Source organism: Cetorhinus maximus, chromosome 2, assembly GCF_964194155.1.
Source record: "Cetorhinus maximus chromosome 2, sCetMax3.hap1.1, whole genome shotgun sequence".
Taxonomy (NCBI): Eukaryota; Metazoa; Chordata; class Chondrichthyes; order Lamniformes; family Cetorhinidae; genus Cetorhinus; species Cetorhinus maximus.
Window position 1 is genome coordinate 183,365,366 of NC_135880.1, and position 22,449 is coordinate 183,387,814.

Sequence of the window (22,449 nt, forward strand, 5' to 3'; positions counted from 1 at the left end):
AACGCGGGGAGGCTGCTGCACTGCAGCTACCACATGCTCCTGGCTGATCAGGAGACTCCACCACTCCTACTGCCTACCATAGGTGTATTGGAAGGATTTTCAGGTTGATAATCAATCTGTTTGGCCACATTATGAACACACCTTCCATGGTCATCAAGTCCTGGAGTGAGATTTGAACCCCGAGGTTCTCACTCACAGGCAGGGACACCACCCACTGCACCTCAAGACCACGAAGGCATTACCACACTTTTGTTGGTGTTTAGTTGCACTTGTCTGCTCATTCCACTATGTCTTCCTGAAGTTTTTAATAGTCCTTCTTAGTGTTTGCCAAATTCTCTCCTTTGGCCTAGTCAGCAATTTTTTATTTTGAGCTTAATACAAAGTGGATCAGGCATTGACTCCTGGAGTTCGCCACTTCCATCCCTTGTCCAATCTGAGGAGGGTTCATTAGTATGAACCTTTTTGCTTTCCTGTCTGTCAACCAGCATTCAATCTATGCACCTTTATTTCCTCTTGTGCAATGCGTTCGAATTTTTTTAGCAAGCTTTGTAGAAGAACCTTGATTGAACATCTCCTGAAAAACTGTACACCCTCCACCTATTAGATTCTGAGTATATGGTGACTGTCCGGTAAGTGGTTAAGGTCTATTCTATCCTTAAAGTTTAAAATAATACAGGAACTGGTGGTAAGGTTAATATATTATATAAAAATGGAAAATAACTAATTGAATAAAATAATGAAGCAATTAATTAAAACACATTATGGATGGCAGGACAGATGATGTGTCTTAGCTGCAGTATGTGGGTACTCCTGGATGCCAGTGTAATCCAGGGCAAATACATCTGCAGTAAGTGTTTGCGACTCCAGGAGTTTTGGCTCAGAGTCAGTGTCTGCAGCTCGGCCTTCAGCTCAATGAGACACATCAGGCGGGGGAAAGTTACCTGACACTTGGTACCAGGAGGTGATCGCACAGCTTAGGATAGGGTCTTCTGATTTGGTCAGTGGTCAGGGACTGGAGGGTGTGACTGTGAGTGAGGCAGGTTAGGGGATCCAGAGGGCAGGAGTGCAGGAGCCTCAGCTTTTGCAATTGTCCAACGCATTTGAGGTTTTTTTCAGCTTGTTTGGATGAGAGTGGGAGCTTCAGGGTGGATGAGCTGACTGACCATATCTCCATGGTACAGGAAGTCATTCAAGTTGGGAGAGCAAAAAGGAATATAGTGGTGGTAGGGGACAGCATAGTGAGGAGGATTGACACTGTTCTCTACAGCAAGAGCGAGTCCAGAAATCTGTGTTGCCAGCCCGGTGCCAGGGATTAGAACATCGGCTCAGGGCTGGAGAGGAACTTGGTGTGGGAGGGGGAGGATTCAGTTGTCATAGTCCATGTAGCACCAACGACATAGGCAGTGCAAGGAAAGAGGTTCTGCACAGTTGGTATGAGGAGTTAGGTACCAAGTGAGGAAGCAGAACCTTAAAGGTGATCATCTCTGTATTCTTACCTGAACCACATGCAAATTGGCATGGGGCAGATAAAATTAGAGAAATGAATGCGTGACTCAAAGACTGGTGATAGAAATGTGTTCCGGTTGGTGGGGCACTGGCACCAGTACTGGGGAAAATGCGATCTGTAGCATTGGGATAGTCTACACCTGAATCGTGCAGCATATCTAGGGAAGTAGAGAGTATTTTAAACTAAATAGTGCGGGCATGGGATCAAATTTGGGAAGATGTGATAAATTAATGAGCAGAGACAGGCAGGGAGGAAAGGTACTAAAATGGGAAATTATAAAGAGACCATGACAGGAAGGGATAGAGAGTACAAATCTAAGGGGAGAATTTTCTCCCCGTTCGGGGGGCTGAATGGGGGTGGGAGCGGGCGCAGGCGGGCGGGCGCGCAGCTGATCACTTCCCCTGATTGGCTGCATGTGGCTATTTTATGTGGGCGGGCCAATTAAGGCCCGCCCAGCGTGACGTGCTCCCAGAAGCGCTGAGCGCTTCCTGCTGTGCGGGTGGGGTGAGTAGGCTGAGTCGGGGTCTGCGTTCTTTGGTGCATGCGTGCGAAAGAGCACAGAAATCTCCCTGAGGCACAGAGCTGCCTCAGAGAGATTAGTTTGATGGTTAAAAATTTTAATAAAGAAGAAAAAAAATTTTAAGACATGTCCCCTCATGTGACAGTGTCACACAAGCTGGGACGTGTCAATGAATTTTATTAAAAATTTTTATTAAATTTTTAAAACCTTCATGAAACCTCATCCTGCCAGTGGATAAGGTTTAATGATAAATGTGAAGGCCGCCTGGGCTCTTTGCCTGCCCGCCAACCTTAAGGTTGTACGGGCAGCTCTGTTAATTAGTTTAATTGATATTTAAATGGCCTCAATAGGCCTTTGACAGTTTGGCGGGTGCGCAGCCGACTCCAGTGTGATCTGAATGACGTGCGGTGACGTCGGGACGTACGCCCGACTTCACTGCGCGTCATTTTACATGCCGACATGCAGAGCCTGCCCCTGCACACCAAGCACAAGATTCTGACCTAAGAGCAAAAAAGCAGATAATACTAGAGGTGACAGAAATAATAAAAGAATTAAACCAAAGGCTCTGTTTCTGAATGCACATGGCATTCGAAACAAAACAGATGAACTGATGGCGGAAATAGAAATAAGTACGTATGATCTGATAGCCATTAGAGACGTGGCTGCTGGATGATATTGATTGGGACCTGAATATTGAAGGGTACATGACATTTAGGAAAGTTAGGAAGCTAGGAAAAGATGGAGGGGTGGCTCTGTTAGTTAATGATGGTTGGTATTAGCACAATAGAGAAAGATGACCTAAGTTCAGGAAACCAGGATGTCGAAGCGGTTTGGGTAGAGATGAGAAATGATAAAAGCAAGAAGTGGCTAGTGGGAGTGGGGTACAGGCCCCCTAACAGTACCCACACGGTAGGACAGAGTATAAAGGAAGAAATTATGGGAGCTTGTCAGAAAGGTATAGTGATAATCATAGGAGATTTTAATCTAATATAGTTTGGAAAAATCAGATGGGCAAAGGTAGCCTAGATGAGGAGCTCATAGAATATTTTCAGGATGATTGCTTAGAACAACATGCTCTGGGTCCAACCAGAGAGCAGGCTATACTAGACCTGGTATTGTGCAATGAGATAGGATTAATTAATGACCTAATAGTGAAGGCATCTTTAAGTAGTAGCGATTAAAATATAATTGAACTTGACATTCAGTTTGAGGGAGAGAAGAGTGGGCCGAAGACTAGCATTTTAAACTTGAATTGGGGCAATTATGAGACCATTAACTTAAGGAAAAAGTATACAACTCTGCAAAGATGAGTGGCAGGACAGATGATTGGACAGAATATGAAGAATGGCAGAGAATGGCTAAAAGGTTAATCAGGGGAAAGAAATTAGAAAATGAGGGATAGCTGGCCAGAAATGCAAAAATGGATAGCAAGAGTTCCTACAGGTATTTAAAAAGGAAAAGAGGAAGCTAACTAAGTGTTAGTTCTCTAGGGAGTGACAGTGGGGTGTTAATAATAGATAATAAGGAAATGGCAGAAGAAATGAACAAATATTTTGTTTCTGTGTTCACTATAGAGGATACAAAAAACATTCCAGTAGTAGCTGCAAATCAGGAGGTGAATGGGAGAAAGGAACTTGGTGAAATCGAAATCACTAGGGAAATGGTCCTGAGAAAATTGATGGAGCTGCGGCTGGCAAGTCTCTGGGACTCGGACTGAATGGACTACATACTAGGGTCCTAAAAGAGGTGGCTAATGAGGTAGTCGATGTGCTGGTGTTAATTTTCCAAAATTCGCTTGATTCTAGAAAGGTTCCATCAGATTGGAAAGTAGCAAATATAACCCCTCTATTCAAGAAGAGAGGGAGGCAGAAAATAGAAAACTATAGGCCAGTTAACTTGACGTATGTTGTGGGGAAGTTATTAGAATCGATCATTAACGAGGATATAGCTGGGTACTTAGAACAGCTCAAGGCAATTGGGAAGAGTCAGCATGGTTTTGTGAAACAAAAATCATGTTTAACCAGTTTATTGGAGTTTTTTGAAGGAGCAACATGCGCAGTGGATAAAGGGGAGCCTGTAGACAATACTGCACTTGGATTTCCAGAAGGCATTTGATAAGGTGCCACATCAAAGATTATTACGGAAAATAAAAGAGCATGGATAGAAGATTGGCTGGCTGGCAGAAAGCAGAGAGTATGCATAAATGGGTCTTTTTCTGATTGGTAGGATGTGATGAGTGGAGCCCCATAGGGGTCTGTACTGGGGCCTCAACTTTTTACGATTTACATCAATGACTTAGATGAGGGGAGTGAAGACATATTAGCTAAATTTGTAGATTTGCAGACACAAAGGTAGGTAGGAAAGTATAAAAGCAAAATACTGCGGATGCTGGAAATCAAACAAAAACAAAAATTGCTTCACTATGGGCAGAATTTTTCCGTCGGCGAGCTGGGGGCGGGGCCCGCTCGCCGACGTGAAAATGATGCGGGATGATGTCAAGGGGAACCCCCGATGTCATCCCTCCCCATTTAAATATTCAGGAAGGCGGGGGCACAGTGAAATCAGCTGTGCGCCCGCCGACCTGTCAATGGCCAATTGAGGACATTGACAGGGTAGTTAAACCAACTAAAGGCCCTGCCCATCCAACCTTAAGGCTGGTGGGCAGGCCAGGAGCCCCGGCGGGCTTCTGAAAAAACATGAAACCTCACCCACTGGCGGGATGAGGTTTCACGTCTGTTTTTAAAATGTTTAATAAAGTTTTTGTGATATTTATTAACATGTCCCATCTTGTGTGACATTATCACATGAAGGGGACATGTTAATTTTTTTATTTTTCTATTTTTAAAGTTTCAAACACTGTCAGCGATCTCCCTGAGGCAGCACTTAGCCTCAGGGAGGCGTGCGCGCGAAAGAGCGCGCTCTAACAGTTGGGGAATCCCTCCCCCCCCAGCACAGGGAGCGCATAACGCTTCCCATCGGGCGGCCTGCTGAGTGGGCCTTAATTGGCCCGCCCACTTAAAATGGCGGTGGGGCCCGTTTAGGCAGCGGCGATTGGCTGCCCACCCACCGCCGAGCCGGTGGGGCCGCCCGCCCATCAAGGGCAAAATTCTGCCCTATGTCTTCACTATGGAGGATACAATTAACATCCCAGAAATAGCTGTAAATCAGGAAATTACAAGAAAATTACAATCATCAGGCAAGTGGCACTGAACAAATTGTTGGAGCTGCGAGCTGACAAGTCCCCGGGTCCTGATGGGCTTCATCCTAGGATCTTAAAAGAAGTGGTTGCTGAGATAGTTGATGCATTGGTTTTAATTTTCCAAAATTCCCTAGATTTGGGAAGGTTCCATTAGATAGATTGGAAAATAGCGAATGTAATTCCTTTAATCAAAAAGTGAGGGAGACAGAAAGCAGGAAGCTACAGGCCAGCTAGCTTAACATCTGTCGTAGGTAACATGTTAGAAGCTATTATTAAAGACGTTATACCAGGGCACTTAGAAAAATTCAAAGTAATCAGGAAGTTCAGAGAAGGTTTACTAGACCAATACCTGGAATGGGAAGGTTGTCTAACGAGGAAAGGTTGGACAAGCTAGGCTTGTATCCGCTGGAGTTTAGAAGAGTAAGAGGTGACTTGATTGAAGCATATAAGATCCTTGGGGGGTTTTGGCAGGGCCGATGTGGAGAGGATGTTTCCTCTTGTCGTAGAATCTAGAACTAGGGGTCACTGTTTTAAAAATAAGGGATCGTCCATTTGGGACAGAGATGAGGAGAAATTTTTTTCGTGCGTCTATGGAACTCTTCCGCAAAAGGCGGTGGAAACGGGGTCTTTGAATATTTTAAAGGCAGAGCCGGATAGATTCTTGATAAGCAAGGGGATGAAAGTTTATTGCGGTAGGTGGGAATGTGGAGTTGAGGTTGAAATCAGACCAGCCATGATCTTATTGAATGGCCAAGCAGGCTCGAGGGGCCGAGTGGCCTACTCCTGCTTCTAATTCACATGGCCGTATATTCGCATTCTCCTTATGTATACAATAAGTCATCTGAGAAAAGCTCTATTACAGTTGATAAATGTGACTTATTATTCAAACTCTGTGCTGACTACTCTCGATAATCACATGCATCTGGAAATGCTCACTAATTTAATTACAAATTATGGGTTAAAAGATTTTGCCTACAAATAATATTCGCCTAACTGGTTGGCAATGGATTGATCTATTCTTCTCTCCTTTCTTGAACAGTGGTACAATTAGCTACCTTCTGGTCCTCTGGCACTATTTGTGTAACTATGAGGGACGAAGAATTGTGATCAGAGCCTTTGCTGCCTGCTCTTTGACTTTCTTCAACAGACAGTGCATGCCATAGCAACCTCATAAATGATCAACTTTTGAGTTCTGTTTGTTTTTTTCCAAAGCCAATTTCTTTTCTATGGTTATGTCTAACTGTCTTGAATAACTTATTTTCTTTTTATATGCTTATAAAACCCTTGCCATTTATTTTTATATATCTTTTTAAATATTTCCTTACAGCCTTTCTAATTTCTCTTCTAACCTCCATTGCACTTTCATTAGGACTCCCATGTGATCTAACCTGAATATTGTGTCTTTCAGATATGCCTCATTTGTGCTTTTCTAATTGTTCAGTAGCTGGATTGAGAAACATTTCAGTGAGACCCAGTGCGAATTGATAAGTTGTGCAATTTACAGACAGCAGGTGTATGCAAGCAAACAATTGCAGCAAGCCCCAGTTGTTCACTCAGTTTCATTACTCTCCTCAAAAATGGGGAACAAACTAATGAAAACAATGATAACTTGTATTTGCGTAGCACCTATAACATGGAACAACAACCCAAATTGCTTCTCAGAGGCAGAATCAAAAAAGGGATAAAAACAAAAAGCTAAAAGCTACTGTGGATGCTGGAAATCCAAAACAAAAACAGAATTACCTGGAAAAACTCAGCAGGTCTGGCAGCATCGGCGGAGAAGAAATCAGTTAACGTTTCGAGCCTTCATGGCCCTTCGACAGAACTGAAGCATAGTTAGGAGAAGGGAGAAATATAAACTGGTTTAAGGTGTGGGGGGGGGTGGGGTGTGGGGGGGTGGTGGCGGGGGGGGAAAGAGAGAAGTTGAGGGTGTGGTGATTGTGGAGATAAGCAGTGATAGGAGCAGATAATCAAAAGATGTCACAGACAAAAGGATCAAAGAGGTGTTGAAGGTGGTGATATTTGTCTAAGAAAAGTGCTAATTAAGAATGGAAGACAGGATACTCAAAGTACAGCTCTAGTGGGGGTGGGGTGGACAGACTAACAAGGTTTTAGTTTTAGATTTAAAAATAATGGAAATAGGTGGGGAAAGAAGAATCTATATAAATTATTGAAAAAAAAGGGGGGGGTGGGTGAGAAACGGGGTGGGGATGGGGGGAGGGGGAGTTTAAGATCTAAAGTTGTTGAATTCAATATTCAGCCCGGAAGGCTGTAAAGTGCCTAGTCGGAAGATGAGGTGCTGTTCCTCCAGTTTGCGTTGGGCTTCACTGGAACAATGCAGCAAGCCAAGGACAGACATGTGGGCAAGAGAACAGGGTGGAGTGTTAAAATGGCAAGCGACAGAGAGGTTTGGGTCTTTCTTGCGGACAGACTGCAGGTGTTCCGCAAAACGGTCGCCCAGTTTGCGTTTGGTCTCTCCAATGTAGAGGAGACCGCATTGGGAGCAACGAATGCAGTAGACTAAGTTAGGGGAAATGCAAGTGAAATGCTGCTTCACTTGAAAGGAGTGTTTGGGCCCTTGGACGGTGAGGAGAGAGGAAGTGAAGGGGCAGGTGTTGCATCTTCTGCGTAGGCATGGGGAGGTGCCATAAGTGGGGGTTGAGGAGTAGGGGGTGATGGAGGAGTGGACCAGGGTGTCCCGGAGGGAACGATCCCTACGGAATGCCGTCGGGGGGGTGAAGGGAAGATGTGTTTGGTGGTGGCATCATGCTGGAGTTGGCGGAAATGGCGGAGGATGATCCTTTGAATGCGGAGGCTGGTGGGGTGATAAGTGAGGACAAGGGGGACCCTATCATGTGTCTGGGAAGGAGGAGAAGGCGTGAGGGAGGATGCGCGGGATATGGGCCGGACACGGTTGAGGGCCCTGTCAACGACCGTGGATGGAAAACCTCGGTTAAGGAAGAAGGAGGACATGTCAGAGGAGCTGTTTTTGAAGGTAGCGTCATCAGAACAGATGCGACGGAGGCGAAGGAACTGAGAGAATGGGATGGAGTCTTTACAGGAAGCGGGGTGTGAGGAGCTGTAGTCGAGGTAGCTGTGGGAGTCGGTAGGCTTGTAATGGATGTTGGTGGACAGTCTATCATCAGGAATTGAGACAGAGAGGTCAAGGAAGGGAAGAGAAGTGTCAGAGATGGACCATGTGAAAATGATGGAGGGGTGGAGATTGGAAGCAAAATTAATAAATTTTTCCAGGTCCCGACGAGAGCATGAAGCAGCACCGAAGTAATCATCGATGTACCGGAGAAAGAGTTGTGGGAGGGGGCCGGAGTAGGACTGGAACAAGGAATGTTCCACATACCCCATAAAGAGACAGGCATAGCTGGGGCCCATGCGGGTACCCATAGCCACACCTTTTATTTGGAGGAAGAGAGAGGAGTTAAAGGAGAAATTGTTCAGTGTGAGAACAAGTTCAGCCAGACGGAGGAGAGTAGTGGTGGATGGGGATTGTTGGGGCCTCTGTTCAAGGAAGAAGCTAAGGGCCCTCAGACCATCCTGGTGGGGGATGGAGGTGTAGAGGGATTGGATATCCATGGTGAAGAGGAAGCGGTTGGGGCCAGGGAACTGGAAATTGTTGATGTGACGTAAGGTGTCAGAGGAATCACGGATGTAGGTGGGAAGGGACTGGACAAGGGGAGAGAGAAGGGAGTCAAGATAATGAGAAATGAGTTCCGTGGGGCAGGAACAGGCTGACACGATGGGTCTGCCAGGACAGTTCTGTTTGTGGATTTTGGGTAGGAGGTAGAAGCTGGCCGTCCGAGGTTGGGCAACTATCAAGTTGGAAGCTGTGGGCGGAAGATCTCCAGAGGAGATGAGGTCAGTGACAGTCCTGGAAACAATGGCTTGATGTTCTGTGGTGGGGTCATGGTCCAGGGAGAGGTAGGAGGAAATGTCTGCGAGTTGACGCTCAGCCTCCGCGAGGTAGAGGTCAATGCGCCAGACAACAACAGTACCACCCTTGTCAGCGTGTTTGATGACAATGTTGGGGTTGGACCTGAGAGAACGGAGTGCAGTGAGTTCAGAGAGAGACAGATTAGAATGGGTGAGAGGAGCAGAGAAATTGAGACGGCTAATGTCACGCCGACAGTTCTCAATGAAAAGATCAAGAGAAGGTAAGAATCCAGAGGGAGGGGTCCAAGTGGAGGGAGAATATTGGAGGTGGGTAAAAGGATCCGTTGAACGGGGAGAGGACTCCTGCCCAAAGAAGTGAGCACGGAGACGAAGACGGCGGAAGAAGAGTTCAGCATCATGCCGAGCCCGAAATTCATTGAGATGAGGGCGTAAGGGTATGAAACTAAGTCCTTTGCTGAGCACTGAACGTTCAGCATCGGAGAGGGGAAGGTCAGGGGGTATAGTGAATACGCGGCTGGGGCTGGGATTGGAAGATGGGGTGAGGACGGAGGGACAAGCAGGGGTGGAGGGTCCCAGATGGGTGTTGGTGTCGATGAGTTGTTGGAGCTTGCGTTCCTCCAACAACTCATCGACACCAACACCCATCTGGGACCCTCCACCCCTGCTTGCAAAAAAGGGATGCTGAGTAACGGAAGGAAATATTAGAAGGGGGTGAGCTAAAGCTTGGCCAAGGAGGGAATTGGACAAGTTAAGGAAGGGAGTTCCAGGGTACCCAGGCAGCAGCCATCAGTGGTGCAGTGAGTATAGGGGCAGGGTGGGCGGTGATGAATGTATAAAGGCTGGAGATGGATAAAGATAAAGTTCGAGAGGTGAGGTTGTGTGGGGCTAAAAGGGAAGGAACAAGGCCAGAGTTGATTTAGTTAGAGTGGAAGCCAAGGGAGAGCAGTCCCACTGAGCTGAGCAATGGAGGAGAGGTTTTGGAGGAGGATGTCAAAGACTGCAGAGAGGTTGGGGAGGGATAATGCATTGTGATTGCAGTCACAGAAAATGTCAGTTGTTACTTTGGTTTTGAGTGTTTTAGTGCTGTGGCAGGAACAGAAATCTAATTAGATAGATACGAATAAAGAATTTCAGCAAAGATGAGCACTGATTTGGAAGGCAACAGCACATTCAAGTCCTTTGGAGTGGGAAGGGAGATTGGAGATGGTGGGTTAGTAGCAAGGACACAAGTCAAAATGACTTTGAGGAAAGGGGAATGCTTTGAAAAGGAAGGAGAGGGGAACCATTTACATGTCCCTGTCCATTTCTTAGACTGACATTATCTTCTAGACAACTTCAAACTGCAAAAAATGATTTACAACCGATTTTAAGACAGCAAGCGTATTGACAGTCAGTGCCAGAGCTGTCCCTGTCATTGAAGAGGCTTGTGGGCCGACTGCAGAAATGTACAAGGTTCAGTCATGGTCTCTCTGGGGAACGATAGTCTCTGCATACAGGTTTCTTCTAACACACAGATATGATTGTCTGGCCCTGTAAACATGGCTGGCAGTGTACGGATAGGTCCTAATTGATCTCCTAGGGTCCAACTGCATATGTCTGGCATGCTCTCTTTTATTCTTCTCTTCTAAAGCCTGCAAACGGATAGACATAGCCAGAAAGTGGCCATTACTTCTGTCTAAACATTATACAGTGACAGCTTCTTGGGGACACAGGCACGGATAATAGGGAGGGTGGGATGGTGGGTTTTAGACTTTACATTATGCTCAGCAAGTTCCTTTCTCCAAAAACTGCAATGAAAATAATTCACTGAAACTGCAGATCCAACTTGAAGGGAGGCTGTATCCCCTGCATCCCTAGTATATATGGTATTGTGTGTCTGGACAACTGTTCAGGTGGAGTCCAGCTTCCACTAACACACTTCCCATGCATTTGATGAGGCCCAGGGTTCAATGGGTGTGCAGGATGTGGAAGGCACAAGCATTTCCAGCTAAGCAGGTCCCATTTCAGCCTCTCACAACACAATGAACATGTCCCTGCACAAAGCGTGGCTGAGGGTATTGAAGATCACATTGTTTATCAGCTGCCTATAATATTCAATAGTGAAAAAATATTCCACTTTTTATTTTGATTGGTGAGTGTGCTAGTGCAGTCTTTGTGAATTGAAATAAACTGAATAGAGATGGCATGTGAGCAGCAGTAGCACCTGATATACAAAATGACAAGTGACCTGGAACCTTCCTGGTGTGACCTGTCTGATTTGGAGCATTGCCCATGGCAGACAGAACAATATAAAGATTACAACATTTTCCACGAATAAACAATTATTTTGGGTTAATTGTACAGTACATTAAGCTTTTGGCAGTGACTAAATTATGTTGTTGTCCTCCATCATCTTTATCTGAAATACATTCATTTTAAATGTTATGTGTATAATATCATTGATCTAGAAGGATAGTAAAGCATAGGAACTTTTTTCCCCGATCAGCATTACCAATCACATCTTAAAAATAAAATGTATTACTTTTTGAAATCTATAGGAGCATTTTATGACGAGACCATTTTTGCTCACCCCCATCACCTTCTCGAAGGCAATTAGGAATGGGCATTAAATGCTGGCCTTCTCAGTCATACCCATGTCCTGTGAATGAATTTAAAAGAAAATTGAGTTAAGAGTCCCAAATTGGATGAATATCTTTAATTATCTTGCAGAAATTACCTTGCTCGTATTCAACTTATTTCTGTGTACATAATTTTGAATCCTTTTATCACTCCTGATGGCCTGATAATATTGTCTGTCTGTTCATTTCAGGTATGGTGGCCTTTGAAACATATATTAAAGTGAATAGTTTGAAAGTATTAATATAATTAAAGTTCTTCATGTTTCTGTGTTGCATATTTAATCGGCAGGATGTTTTGGAGCAAAAATTCAAAGTTTTCTGAACCTTTGAAGTGTTGCTAGTTATAGGGTCTTTTCATGTTGAAAGTATGGTATTTTGATTGTCAAAATCAAAGAACTTGGTGAATTGTAGGACCTGGGGTAAGCCTGATAATGAAATTGCCCGCGATGTTGGTTCATTCTTGCCTGGGCCTAAATGGGACAAAACAAAAACAGAATTACCTGGAAAAACTCAGCAGGTCTGGCAGCATCGATGGAGAAGAAAAGAGTCGACGTTTCGAGTCCTCACGACCCTTCAAGTTCTGTTGAAGGGTCGTGAGGACTCGAAACGCCGACTCTTTTCTTCTCCACCGATGCTGCCAGACCTGCTGAGTTTTTCCAGATAATTCTGTTTTTGTTTTGGATTTCCAGCATCCGCAGTAGTTTTTTGTTTTTAGCTAAATGGGACAACCCTGGCAACTCTCAGCATTAGAACAACCTTCCTGTAACGAAGGGGAAGAGCCGGGTGAGATGGCCAAAACCCTGCAGGACATTTTCCTCTATCGTTTCCTGACCTGTCCCCTGCCCGCAATGTCCTTGGCAGTCTTTAGTGGGCAAGATAACCTCATATTATCACTGCCTGCTCCCTTGCCAATAACTAATTCAGTCCCCAGTAGGGAATACAATCATTAAATGTTAAGTGACAGAAAGGTGATGAAACACTTGTTAATAGCACATGACCTTGTCCTGTATTAATTAGTGAAAAACTATTTCAATAATAGTAACGCTTGGTTTGTAGAATCATAGAATGTTATGGCACAGAAGGAGGCCTTTTGGACAGTTGAGTCTGCACTGGCTCTTTTGAAGAATAGTCCAGTTGGCCCCACTCCTCGGACCTTTCTCCATAGCCCTGTAATTATTTTCTCCTTCAAGTATCTATCCAATCCCTTTTTCCACCACCCTCTCAAGCAGTGTATTCCAAATCCTAACCATTCATTGCTTTAAAAAAACGTTTTATCCTTATGTTGCCTCTGGTTCTCAGATTCTTAGATTCCTGATCCACTGATGACGTATTTTCTCTTTTGCAATATTTTGCTTATAAAAATAGTAACACTATTGTGCACTCACGCAAAGCTACCATGCAGCACAGGACTATTTTTGTGAAGTAGGATTTGCTTCTGGTTTACAATGGTATTGATCTGAAGGAATTTTAGACACTTGTAACAGAATCTGTACCTCTATACATTGACTGCATTGTATATTAGTGCATTTCATTAAAACAGCTCATCATTTTATTCCTTTCAGTTAATGATCATTTTATCCTGTATATATTTCCTTTCCTTTCCCCTTAAAGGCACAACTGGAATTGTCACGTATTTTTCTAAGCCATTCATTATTGCCAGGTACTTTTATTAACCAGAAGAGATGATGAGAAAATGACGCTAATTATTTTGAATAGAGGATCATCCTTTTTTTTTTGCAAAATAGCTGTTTTGTTTCAAAGGGGCTTCTAATAACATTTTATTATTCATTCCAATCAGAGCTTCTTTTCAGACTTGATGGAGATGAAGGAATGAAATACAGCACACCCAAGACCAAGACAAAAGGAAAGTTGGAGCAGTCATTAAAGAAGGTGCAGGAAACAATTATAACATTCCTTAGAGAGATTATTATTGCACATATTTTAAATTGTAGCTGTTTTAGCTTATTGAAGATAGTAAACTGTATTTTCCAGAGCACAGCACCACAGGAGGTGAATATATTAGCATTCACCCTTGACCAACAAGTCTTAAAATTCACATATTTCTGTTTTGTAAATACAAAATATAACTGTATCTCATAGAGATTTTTCATGTTTGACCAAGTTTATAATCATATTGAAAAGCTACTTCTGAAGCTTAAAGTTTTCTGAGAAAGCTATTTCATCATTTTTGTAGAAGTATTGCACCAACAACAGCAACTTGTGTTAGTATAGCATTTTTAATGCAATAAACGTCCCTTTGCAGGCATGTTATAAAGCAAAATTTGACACTGTGCCACATGAGATATTAAGGTGGATGGCCAAAACATTGGTCAGAGACAGTCTTAAGGACTGTCTTTGTAAAGGAAAGAGAGGAAGAGAGGTTTACAGAGAAACTTGCAGAGCTTAGAGTCTACAAAGCAGAAGTCATGGCTACCAATGGTGGAGCAAGTAAAAACCAGGATGCTCAAGAGGCCAGAATTAGAAGTGTGCTTAGACCATGGAGCGTTGTGAGATAGCAATGGGTGAGGCCATGGAGGGCTTTCAAGTCAAGAATGAGAATTTTAAAATTGAGGTGTTGCTTAACTGGGAGCTGGTAACTAGGAGTCAGTGTGCACAGGAATAATGGATGTACAGGACTTGGTGCAAGTTAGGACAGGGGCAGCAGAGCTTTGGGTGACCTCAAATTTATGGAGGGTAGAATGTGAGAGACCGACCAGTTGTATGTTAGCGTAGTGAAGTCTAAAGTTAACAATGGCATCGATGAGGGTTTCAGCAGCAGGTGAGCAGAGGTAGGGGCAGAGTTGGGCGATGTTACAAACATGGAAATGGGTGGTCTTAGAGATGGTGCAGATATGCCGCTAGAAATTCTTCTCGGTCAAATATGATGCCAATGTAACAAGCAGACTGGTTTGCCTCAACAGTTGCCAGAGATAGGTAACTAGGGAATGGCATTTGTGGTGGGAACCAGAGACCATGGTTTCAGTCTTCCCAATATTTAATTGGAGGAAATTTCTGCCCATCCAATACTGGATGTCAGGCAAGCAGTCTGATAATTTAGCAATGGCGAAGGAGTGAGAGATGTGGTGGTGAGACAGGGATGGTGGTTGTTTGGGTGTGCATGAAAACTTACACTGTATTTTTGGATTATGTCACCGAGGGGCAGCTTGGTGATGAGAAATAGGAGGAGGCCATGGATAGATCCTTGGGTGAGTCCAGAGGTAACAGCACAGGAATGGGAAGAGGAGCCATTGCAAGTGATTCTCTGGCTACTAGTAGATGGGTAAGAATGGAGCCAGGCGAGTGCAGCCCAGGCGTTAGAGAAGGATGGTATGGTCAACCATGTCAAAGGCTGCAGACAGATCAAGATTCTGGAGTCATCAGCATCTGACTCTCAGTTTTGGAGCAAATTATTACTTTTCACGTGAAGTGCTTCTGTTGAGATCTATTGACTAGAGTTGTTTTCATAGCTAGTTGAAGGACTCCCAGATAACTCACCCAGTCAGTGCCAGTGTTCAACTTCTGACAAACAGCCTTTTTAGGTATATTAGGTGTTGGATGATTTCATTGCCTTCTAAGGTGCATCTCTGTACAACTGCTGAAAGAAAGCTCTTTTAAGCATCTCACAAAAAAGAGCAAGATTTAAACTGAGTGTTGAGTACTGAAGCCAGCTTAAGACACGTTGTTCTTCCTAAAGCAGTGGCCAACTCAGCTTCGATATTGGTTCATGTGAAAACATTTTTGAGTTATTTAAATCTTCAGATCATCTCCACACTTTACAAAACAATAACTCCATTGTTGCTTGGGCAGGAAGAATGCCACCTGGTTCACGAAAGCGCTTTAGTGAAGGAAGTTTGCCATCCTTACCCACTCTGGCCTATATCGGATTCTAGACCCATGCCAATGTGGTTAACACTCCTCTGAAGTGCCTAGTAATCCACTGATTTTTCAAGAGGTAGCTCACCATCTTCTGAAGGGCAATTGGGAATGGGTAATATGTGCTGGCTTTGCAAGTGATGCCTATACCTTGTGCTTGGATGAAAAATAAGCAGATTATTGCTTTGGATGTGGTCAGAGATCAGTAATAGCAATGGCTTTCTCTAAAGAAATTTCAACTGAATTCTCATCCAGATAGACCTCACATTTTTGTATCATGATTGGCTTTGGTTAATATTCCACAGAACTAACTAAAGTCCCATCATTATATTATAGACCGAAATTTGGATGGCCATTTTAGACTCTTCTTTCCAAATCTTCAGGCATCAGCCTCGGCTGAGTCTGGATATTGTCAGGTTTTGGGGTAGGTCATAGGTTGTTGAATCCCTACCTCATAAAAGGGAGATTCAGCTACTTTTAAGAATTTATGACTCAAGGATGGTACAATTCATTGAATTATCAGTATCGGCTGATTAAAACACTGGCTTCGTCCAGAATAAGCATACCCAGAAGCCAGAAACGATTGATGTTTGACCTTTGCTGGCTTATTGACTGTTCAGAATGACTTTCATTGAAGCCAGAAGGGAGATAATCAGATGTCAATGAGCCTTGACTGCCTCAGATTTTGAAAGAGACTAAGGGAAGGATCATATCACCCCTCATTTCTTTGGTTCTATGCACATTTAGTTTGACAATTACAATGCCTGTATAATCTCTCAATCATTTTTTTTTTTCTGTCCCTGCAAATTCTGCCTCGAGCAGGAAAAGCATTGTTTTGTTTTTTTCTCAGTGGCTAGGGCTGATACATGGGACTCTACACTCCAGGGTTTTAAAAAAATCCCAGGCATTCCTCGGTGATGTTTAATGTATAGGTAAACTAGAATTAAATCATGTTGTTCTCATGACCTTTACAGAAGTTCCCAGTTACTTGCTTTCACATAACTCTCAACATTGTCTCAATGTTACACAGCAATGAAGTTCAAATTGGAAATATGTTCTGAAGCCTTTGAATGTGTCTATCGTGTCCTGGTTCCAAACTGAATGCAACTGCTGCACCTTCTAATAGCCTGTTTGCTCACTACTTCTGTGTGAAAAGGCTCCATACTCGGTCCCCTCTCATTTATCATCGAACTTTCCCATGTGATGAAATTCAAGTCTATATCTCTACCACTATAACTGACTGATGACAGACAGGTGGTCAAATAGTGTGGCAAGTGATGGATGTGTTGAAATTTCCTTCGGGTTAATGATGGTAAGAACAAATGGGAACATAAGATCATGCGGAGGCTATTCAGCCCCTCGAGCCTGCTCCACCATTTAATGAAATCATGTTTGATCTGTGCATATTGACTCCTGCTAGCTGCCTATGCGTCTCTAGATCCAGCTCCATTTGTCTCCTCAGCCCTGACTGAACCAGAATGCATTGAATCTCGGCATTCTGCTTCATAATCCCATGGTTTGATTTTGCAATAATCTCCACATTCTCTTCCATTCCTCCACTCGACTGACTTGAATTAAATCTTCCACCCCAATGAGGTACAGCAGTGTAATGGTTATGTTACGGGGCTAATAATTCAAAGGCCTAAATTAAATAACCCGGTGAATTTGACTTAAAAACCCACTTTGGCAGTTGGAGAATTTGAACTCAGTGTAAAAAAAAATCTAGAATTAAAAATCTTTTCTGTACTCTAATGGCTTCACAGCCTTCCTAAAGTACGGCTCCCAGAATTGGACACGGTACTCCAATTGAGGCCGAACTAGTGTTTCATGCAACTTCGTCATAACCTGCTTTTGTACACTGTGCCCCTGTTTATAAAGGATCCTGTATGCTTTATTAACCGATTTCTCAACCTGCCCTGTCACCTTCAGTAATTTGTGCACATGTACCCCCCAGATCCTTCTGCTTCTACACCCCGTTCAGAATTGCATCCTTAGTTTTATTTTCTCCGCATTCTTCCTACCAAAATGAATCATTTCCCACTTCGCTGCATTGAATTTCATCTGCTACTTGTCCGCTACCAGCCTGCCAATGTCCTCTTGAAGTTTATCCTCCTCACACTTCACATTACTTACAAGTTTCCTCATCTGCAAATTTTGAAATTGTGCCCTGTACACCCATGTCTAAGCTTATATTAATATTTGTTGAGTAGGTAGTGTTATGATGCCCATAGAGACCAATAACTTTTAAAAAGGGATTTGAATTCCCAGTGACCGATTCAAAGGATCATACGACAAAATTCCACATTTTAAGGCTTTTACTGTAACAAACAAACTGAAATCAAAGACAACTAAACATTAGTTAGAAGGCGACTAAAAGATATTTCCCCCCACCCCATAACTTCCGAACACAACCAAAAACCCCACACTGTTTTTATACATTGTACTCTCTGCAGAATTGCAGATTTTACAGGAGTATTCCAAAGTTATACCCAGCTTCCAACAGGCTTGTTTCTCCCTGTTTTGTTGTGTTGTAATTCCCAGCCTCTGTCAAAAGTCATTTCCCTCAGTCTTCTGAGAATTCCTGAACTGACTTCTAGTAGCAAGGCCCATTCTAATGACACCCTCTGCCGGCCACGCCAGGGCAAATCTTCCATTGTCCTTAAATCTCCACAGGTCTCATCACTCTGACCAGAGAATGAGCTTCACCAGAATTCTGCCTGGTGGCTAACAGAGAACAACCTTTTGCTCTGCTGTCCACAGCAGCTGCTATTTCCTTGTCTCTCTTTCTGGGACTGTAAGCCTGCCCAGAGCAAAGCAGCTGCTTTCTTTGTGTCCAGGTGTGAAAGCTGGCACTTGAGTTTCAAGAGGACTTGCCCTGGGTCCCCAGTTCCAATGGCAACCAGGTCACACGTCATCGGGCAGAACCAGGAGGAGATCACATATCCCTCTCCACTACTCCATTTTACCTTGAATTAAAGGGACAGTTTAAAACAAAACATTGTTATAAAACCTCACACTCATCACACTGGCCAAAAAGTAAATCTGTCATTATTCTCATAGCACATTGGCTACAGCCACCTAAAACCAGCTGCTATTTGAACCTAGCAGCCACAGATTAGTGATGGTTTTGGTTGTGTTGCTGCCTGTGATTTCTCACAGACCTAACATTCCTTGTAACACCAGGAATTGCCATGCTTCCCACTGGTTGAATCTGGATTTTAAAAAAGTGCAGTGTGTCGTAGGGGAATGACAAAACGAAAGGTGGAAAGTTTTTGGGGAACATATGAAAAGCCATCACAGCACCCTAAAACTGAGTTGTAAAGCATAAAATATGTTAATAGTCGATCTTCTGTGTCATAAAGAAACATTTATACGTTTTCTGCTACAGATGAAGATCGCAGATATTCAAATAAGCTTCAGATCTCTGAATCATCATTCAGTAGAGAAACACTTTTAGGCATTAATGATGCATTGGACCTTTATTATTAGTGCATTTCTTTGAATATGAATAAGCTTACGCTGAATAAAAAATGTTCTAAATGACGCAGTCTTACATTATCATTATTTAACTGCAATACACGCAGCATTTATTGGATTTTTAAAAGTATCTTTATTCAGCTTTTTACCGTATTAAGTATAAAAGCAGAATCTACATGAGTAAGAATTACACTAACAATAATGAAAATAACAGCAAGGATATAACCTAATCGTGGAACCAAACCAAATGAAGAATTTCTCAAAAATAAACCCATTAGATGATTAAAGTACTTGGCTAAAGGATGACTGCTAAATGGTGAGGTGGCTTAGGAAACCAAGGTAACAGTGGGAATTAGAATTCCCCATAATTTTCCTCAGTACATTCTACACAGGAGATGTAGGAATTTGCTTTGTAAATGCTTCCTTTTAACCTTCGTAAATTTGCACAGTTCTAATTCTGCATCCCAGTATTCTCTTACTTTTTTAATTGCTTCTCCGCAGTTTATCGATTTTAAAGATCCAGTCTCTCTTTGCTAATTCGGTTCCCCACTGTATATAGCTATGTTCCTCATTTTTGAACCCAAGATGTAATGGTTTACATTTGTCAGTATTAAATTTTATTTGTAATGCAATGTGTATGCTTAATTACATAACAGATCTCTTCATTTCCAGAAAGGGGCAGGGGGTATTTGTCCTAATGCAGATGCTGAAAACACACAGGGCTGGAGTGTGATTGTGTCAGTAGGAGGTCCAAGCTTTATTATCATAACCTCAGGCAAACGACAGGCGGGAGTGTGGCCTTCTATTCGCAGGCTTGACTGATGAATTGCATCAGCTGGGCCTGGGGCAGCAAAGAAGGGGGTCATTCAGCTGCTTGCCTCCTGTCTCCCAATGTAAGTGGGCAGGTGGAAATTGCAGAGCTTCCAAAATATATCTACGATGATTTATAACAACTATAACTTGTATTTATATAGTGTCTTTAATGTTGTAAAATTTCCCAAGGAATGTTATCAAACAACATTTGACACCTAGCCACATAATGAGATATTAGGGAAGATGACAAAGTGTTTGTTCAAACAAGTAGATTTTAAGGAGCATCTTAAAGGAGAGGGGGTTGAGAAGGGGGTGAGATTTAAGGAGGAAATTCCAGAGTTTACGGCTGAGGCAGCTGAAGGCACGGCTGCTGGTGGTGGTGGTGTGGTTAAAATTTGGATGTTCAAGAGACCAGAAGTGGAGATCCTGGAAAGTTATAGGGCTGAAGGATGAGAATTTTAACATTAAGTTGCTGTGCATTGGGAGTCATTGTAGGTCTAAAAAGATTTTGCATATATTTTAAGGATATAAGGAGTGTGCCTTATATTTGAATAGTTGAAACAATCTGCTTTTGACTGATTTCTAGATTAGATACTATATTTATAAAAACAGTCCAAAATGAATTAAACATTTGGGCTTAGATTTTCCATAGGAGGTGCGCCGATTTCAAACGAGTGGATCGGTGGTATCCATGAAGAAATGACATTGACCCTTTTCAGTAGTTTATGTTGTTTCTCTGGGGTCATGCTGATTTCCTGCTGAACTTACCATGCAAAATGAGGAACCCCACAGAATTTGCAGGCTGTCATTTGGAAACTTAGCCTATGTTTGTCAAACATGTTCAAGATAAGTGGCTTAAATGTAGTCAATTAAACATGTTGAATGGGACTGTTTTATAGTGTGTGCTATTATTTTGGAGTAAGTTGGGGAATCCTGTATTCAGGATGATTTTAAATGGAATTTTAAAAAATTGATTAAAATGTTGCCTTATCTTTGAGAAAAGTCTAATTTGTAAAAGAGGACTGTCGATTAGATCAAAGTAAGAAATAAAGGATGTTGCATTTATCAACAGTCACTTTAAAAAGACAGTTTGAATAGTTCAGTTATCACAAATTGTTTGTATAATGCATATTGTTTTTGAGACATGGGGATAGATGGAAATGAAAATTGGATGGTTTCTGTTTGGTCGGCTGAGCTGCTTTGCAAGGTTTACACCTGTGCAGCAAGTTGAAAATCTGCCCTACAATCTTTATTATGTTTAATTCACAGTTAGCATTTTACAAGTACATTTGCATTTACCTAGTTTTAGTATCATGGATTTTGGGATCATCTTTCACATTCTGAACCATGGAACCAGGAACATGTGTTGCAAGATTGTTTCATATTCATACAGAGTGTATTTACAGTCTTGAATTGGAAAATTAAAATCCATTTATAAACATTAATGTGATTTTCTGCCAATGAACTGTTTAACTGATTTTAAAACTGGGTGTACGTGCTACATATGCGGAGCAGCTTTAAGATTCAATTCTTATGTATTAAGCATCCTTGTGACTAGCTATATGAGTACCAAGGTAATCCAAAGGTTTCTTTTTGCAGAATCTGTGTTAATATCGGAGAACGGTTATATTTATTTTGCACTCTGTTTTTCCAGAATTAACAACATGATTTCCAAATGTACCCTAAAGATGCTGGTGATATTTGTGTAGAGGACTGAGAGCTATTGCTGGTATTTTGTGAATTGTGTATTAACTTGTAGGGAGTGATTTAGAGGAGATAATACTGTTGTGTGTCGTTGTAACAAGTGCCATATGGTCAGGTAATGAAAGCTGTCATCGCATTATTACAGAATGACAAACATCATGTTAAATATAATAATGTACAGCACAGGAAATGCTCATATTCATTTGTCTTTAGGAGGAATATGTAATTGAAATAATTTGTGTACTACAGTCCAGGGATGTCAGAGGAATTATTTCATTTCATCATCTCCAATATAGGAGAACAACTGTAATTTTTAGAGAGGTTGCATGTTTTACTTCCAGGGGTCAAATAAAACTGAAAAAGACAGAGAAAATTGCCTCGGGTAAGAACCTTGTAGGCATTTTGTATGTATGTCTAACTTGTCTTAAAAAGAGACAATAATATGATAAAATGTACAGTTGTCCAAAACTGACAGTGCTGAATTGTACGGTCAGACATTAATATTGGATGTATTATATTGCTGAGCTTCCATGTCACATGGAAATGTCTAATAGACTAGGGCTTGAAATGTATTAGCTCCTTTTTCTTTGTATTCTTTAGTGTAATAGGCTGTTAAAAGTTGACAGCAGCAGTGAGTAGTATTACAGACTATAGCCTTTCTTGTTCAAGTCATTTAAGATGAGGGATCAGTCAGAATATATTCTTCATTTTTAAAGTGCTTAAATTTAATTCTGTATGGAGCCTACAACGAAGAATTTTTGAACATGTTATATACTTGCAAGATTTTACTGCATTGCCTTTCAGGAAATTCAATTTAAAAATGAGATTT

The 22,449-nt window shown here is 42.3% G+C and overlaps 1 protein-coding gene across 1 annotated transcript in view; it reads left to right on the forward strand.

Annotated features, from left to right (window-relative positions):
• The window catches only part of cntln (centlein, centrosomal protein), a 395,750-nt gene that overhangs the window by 200,315 nt on the left and 172,986 nt on the right, over positions 1-22,449 (forward strand). The window contains exon 15 of the mRNA XM_078530355.1: positions 13,552-13,643. Within this exon, the coding sequence (XP_078386481.1) occupies positions 13,552-13,643 (92 nt within the window). The remainder of the gene's footprint in view (positions 1-13,551; positions 13,644-22,449) is intronic.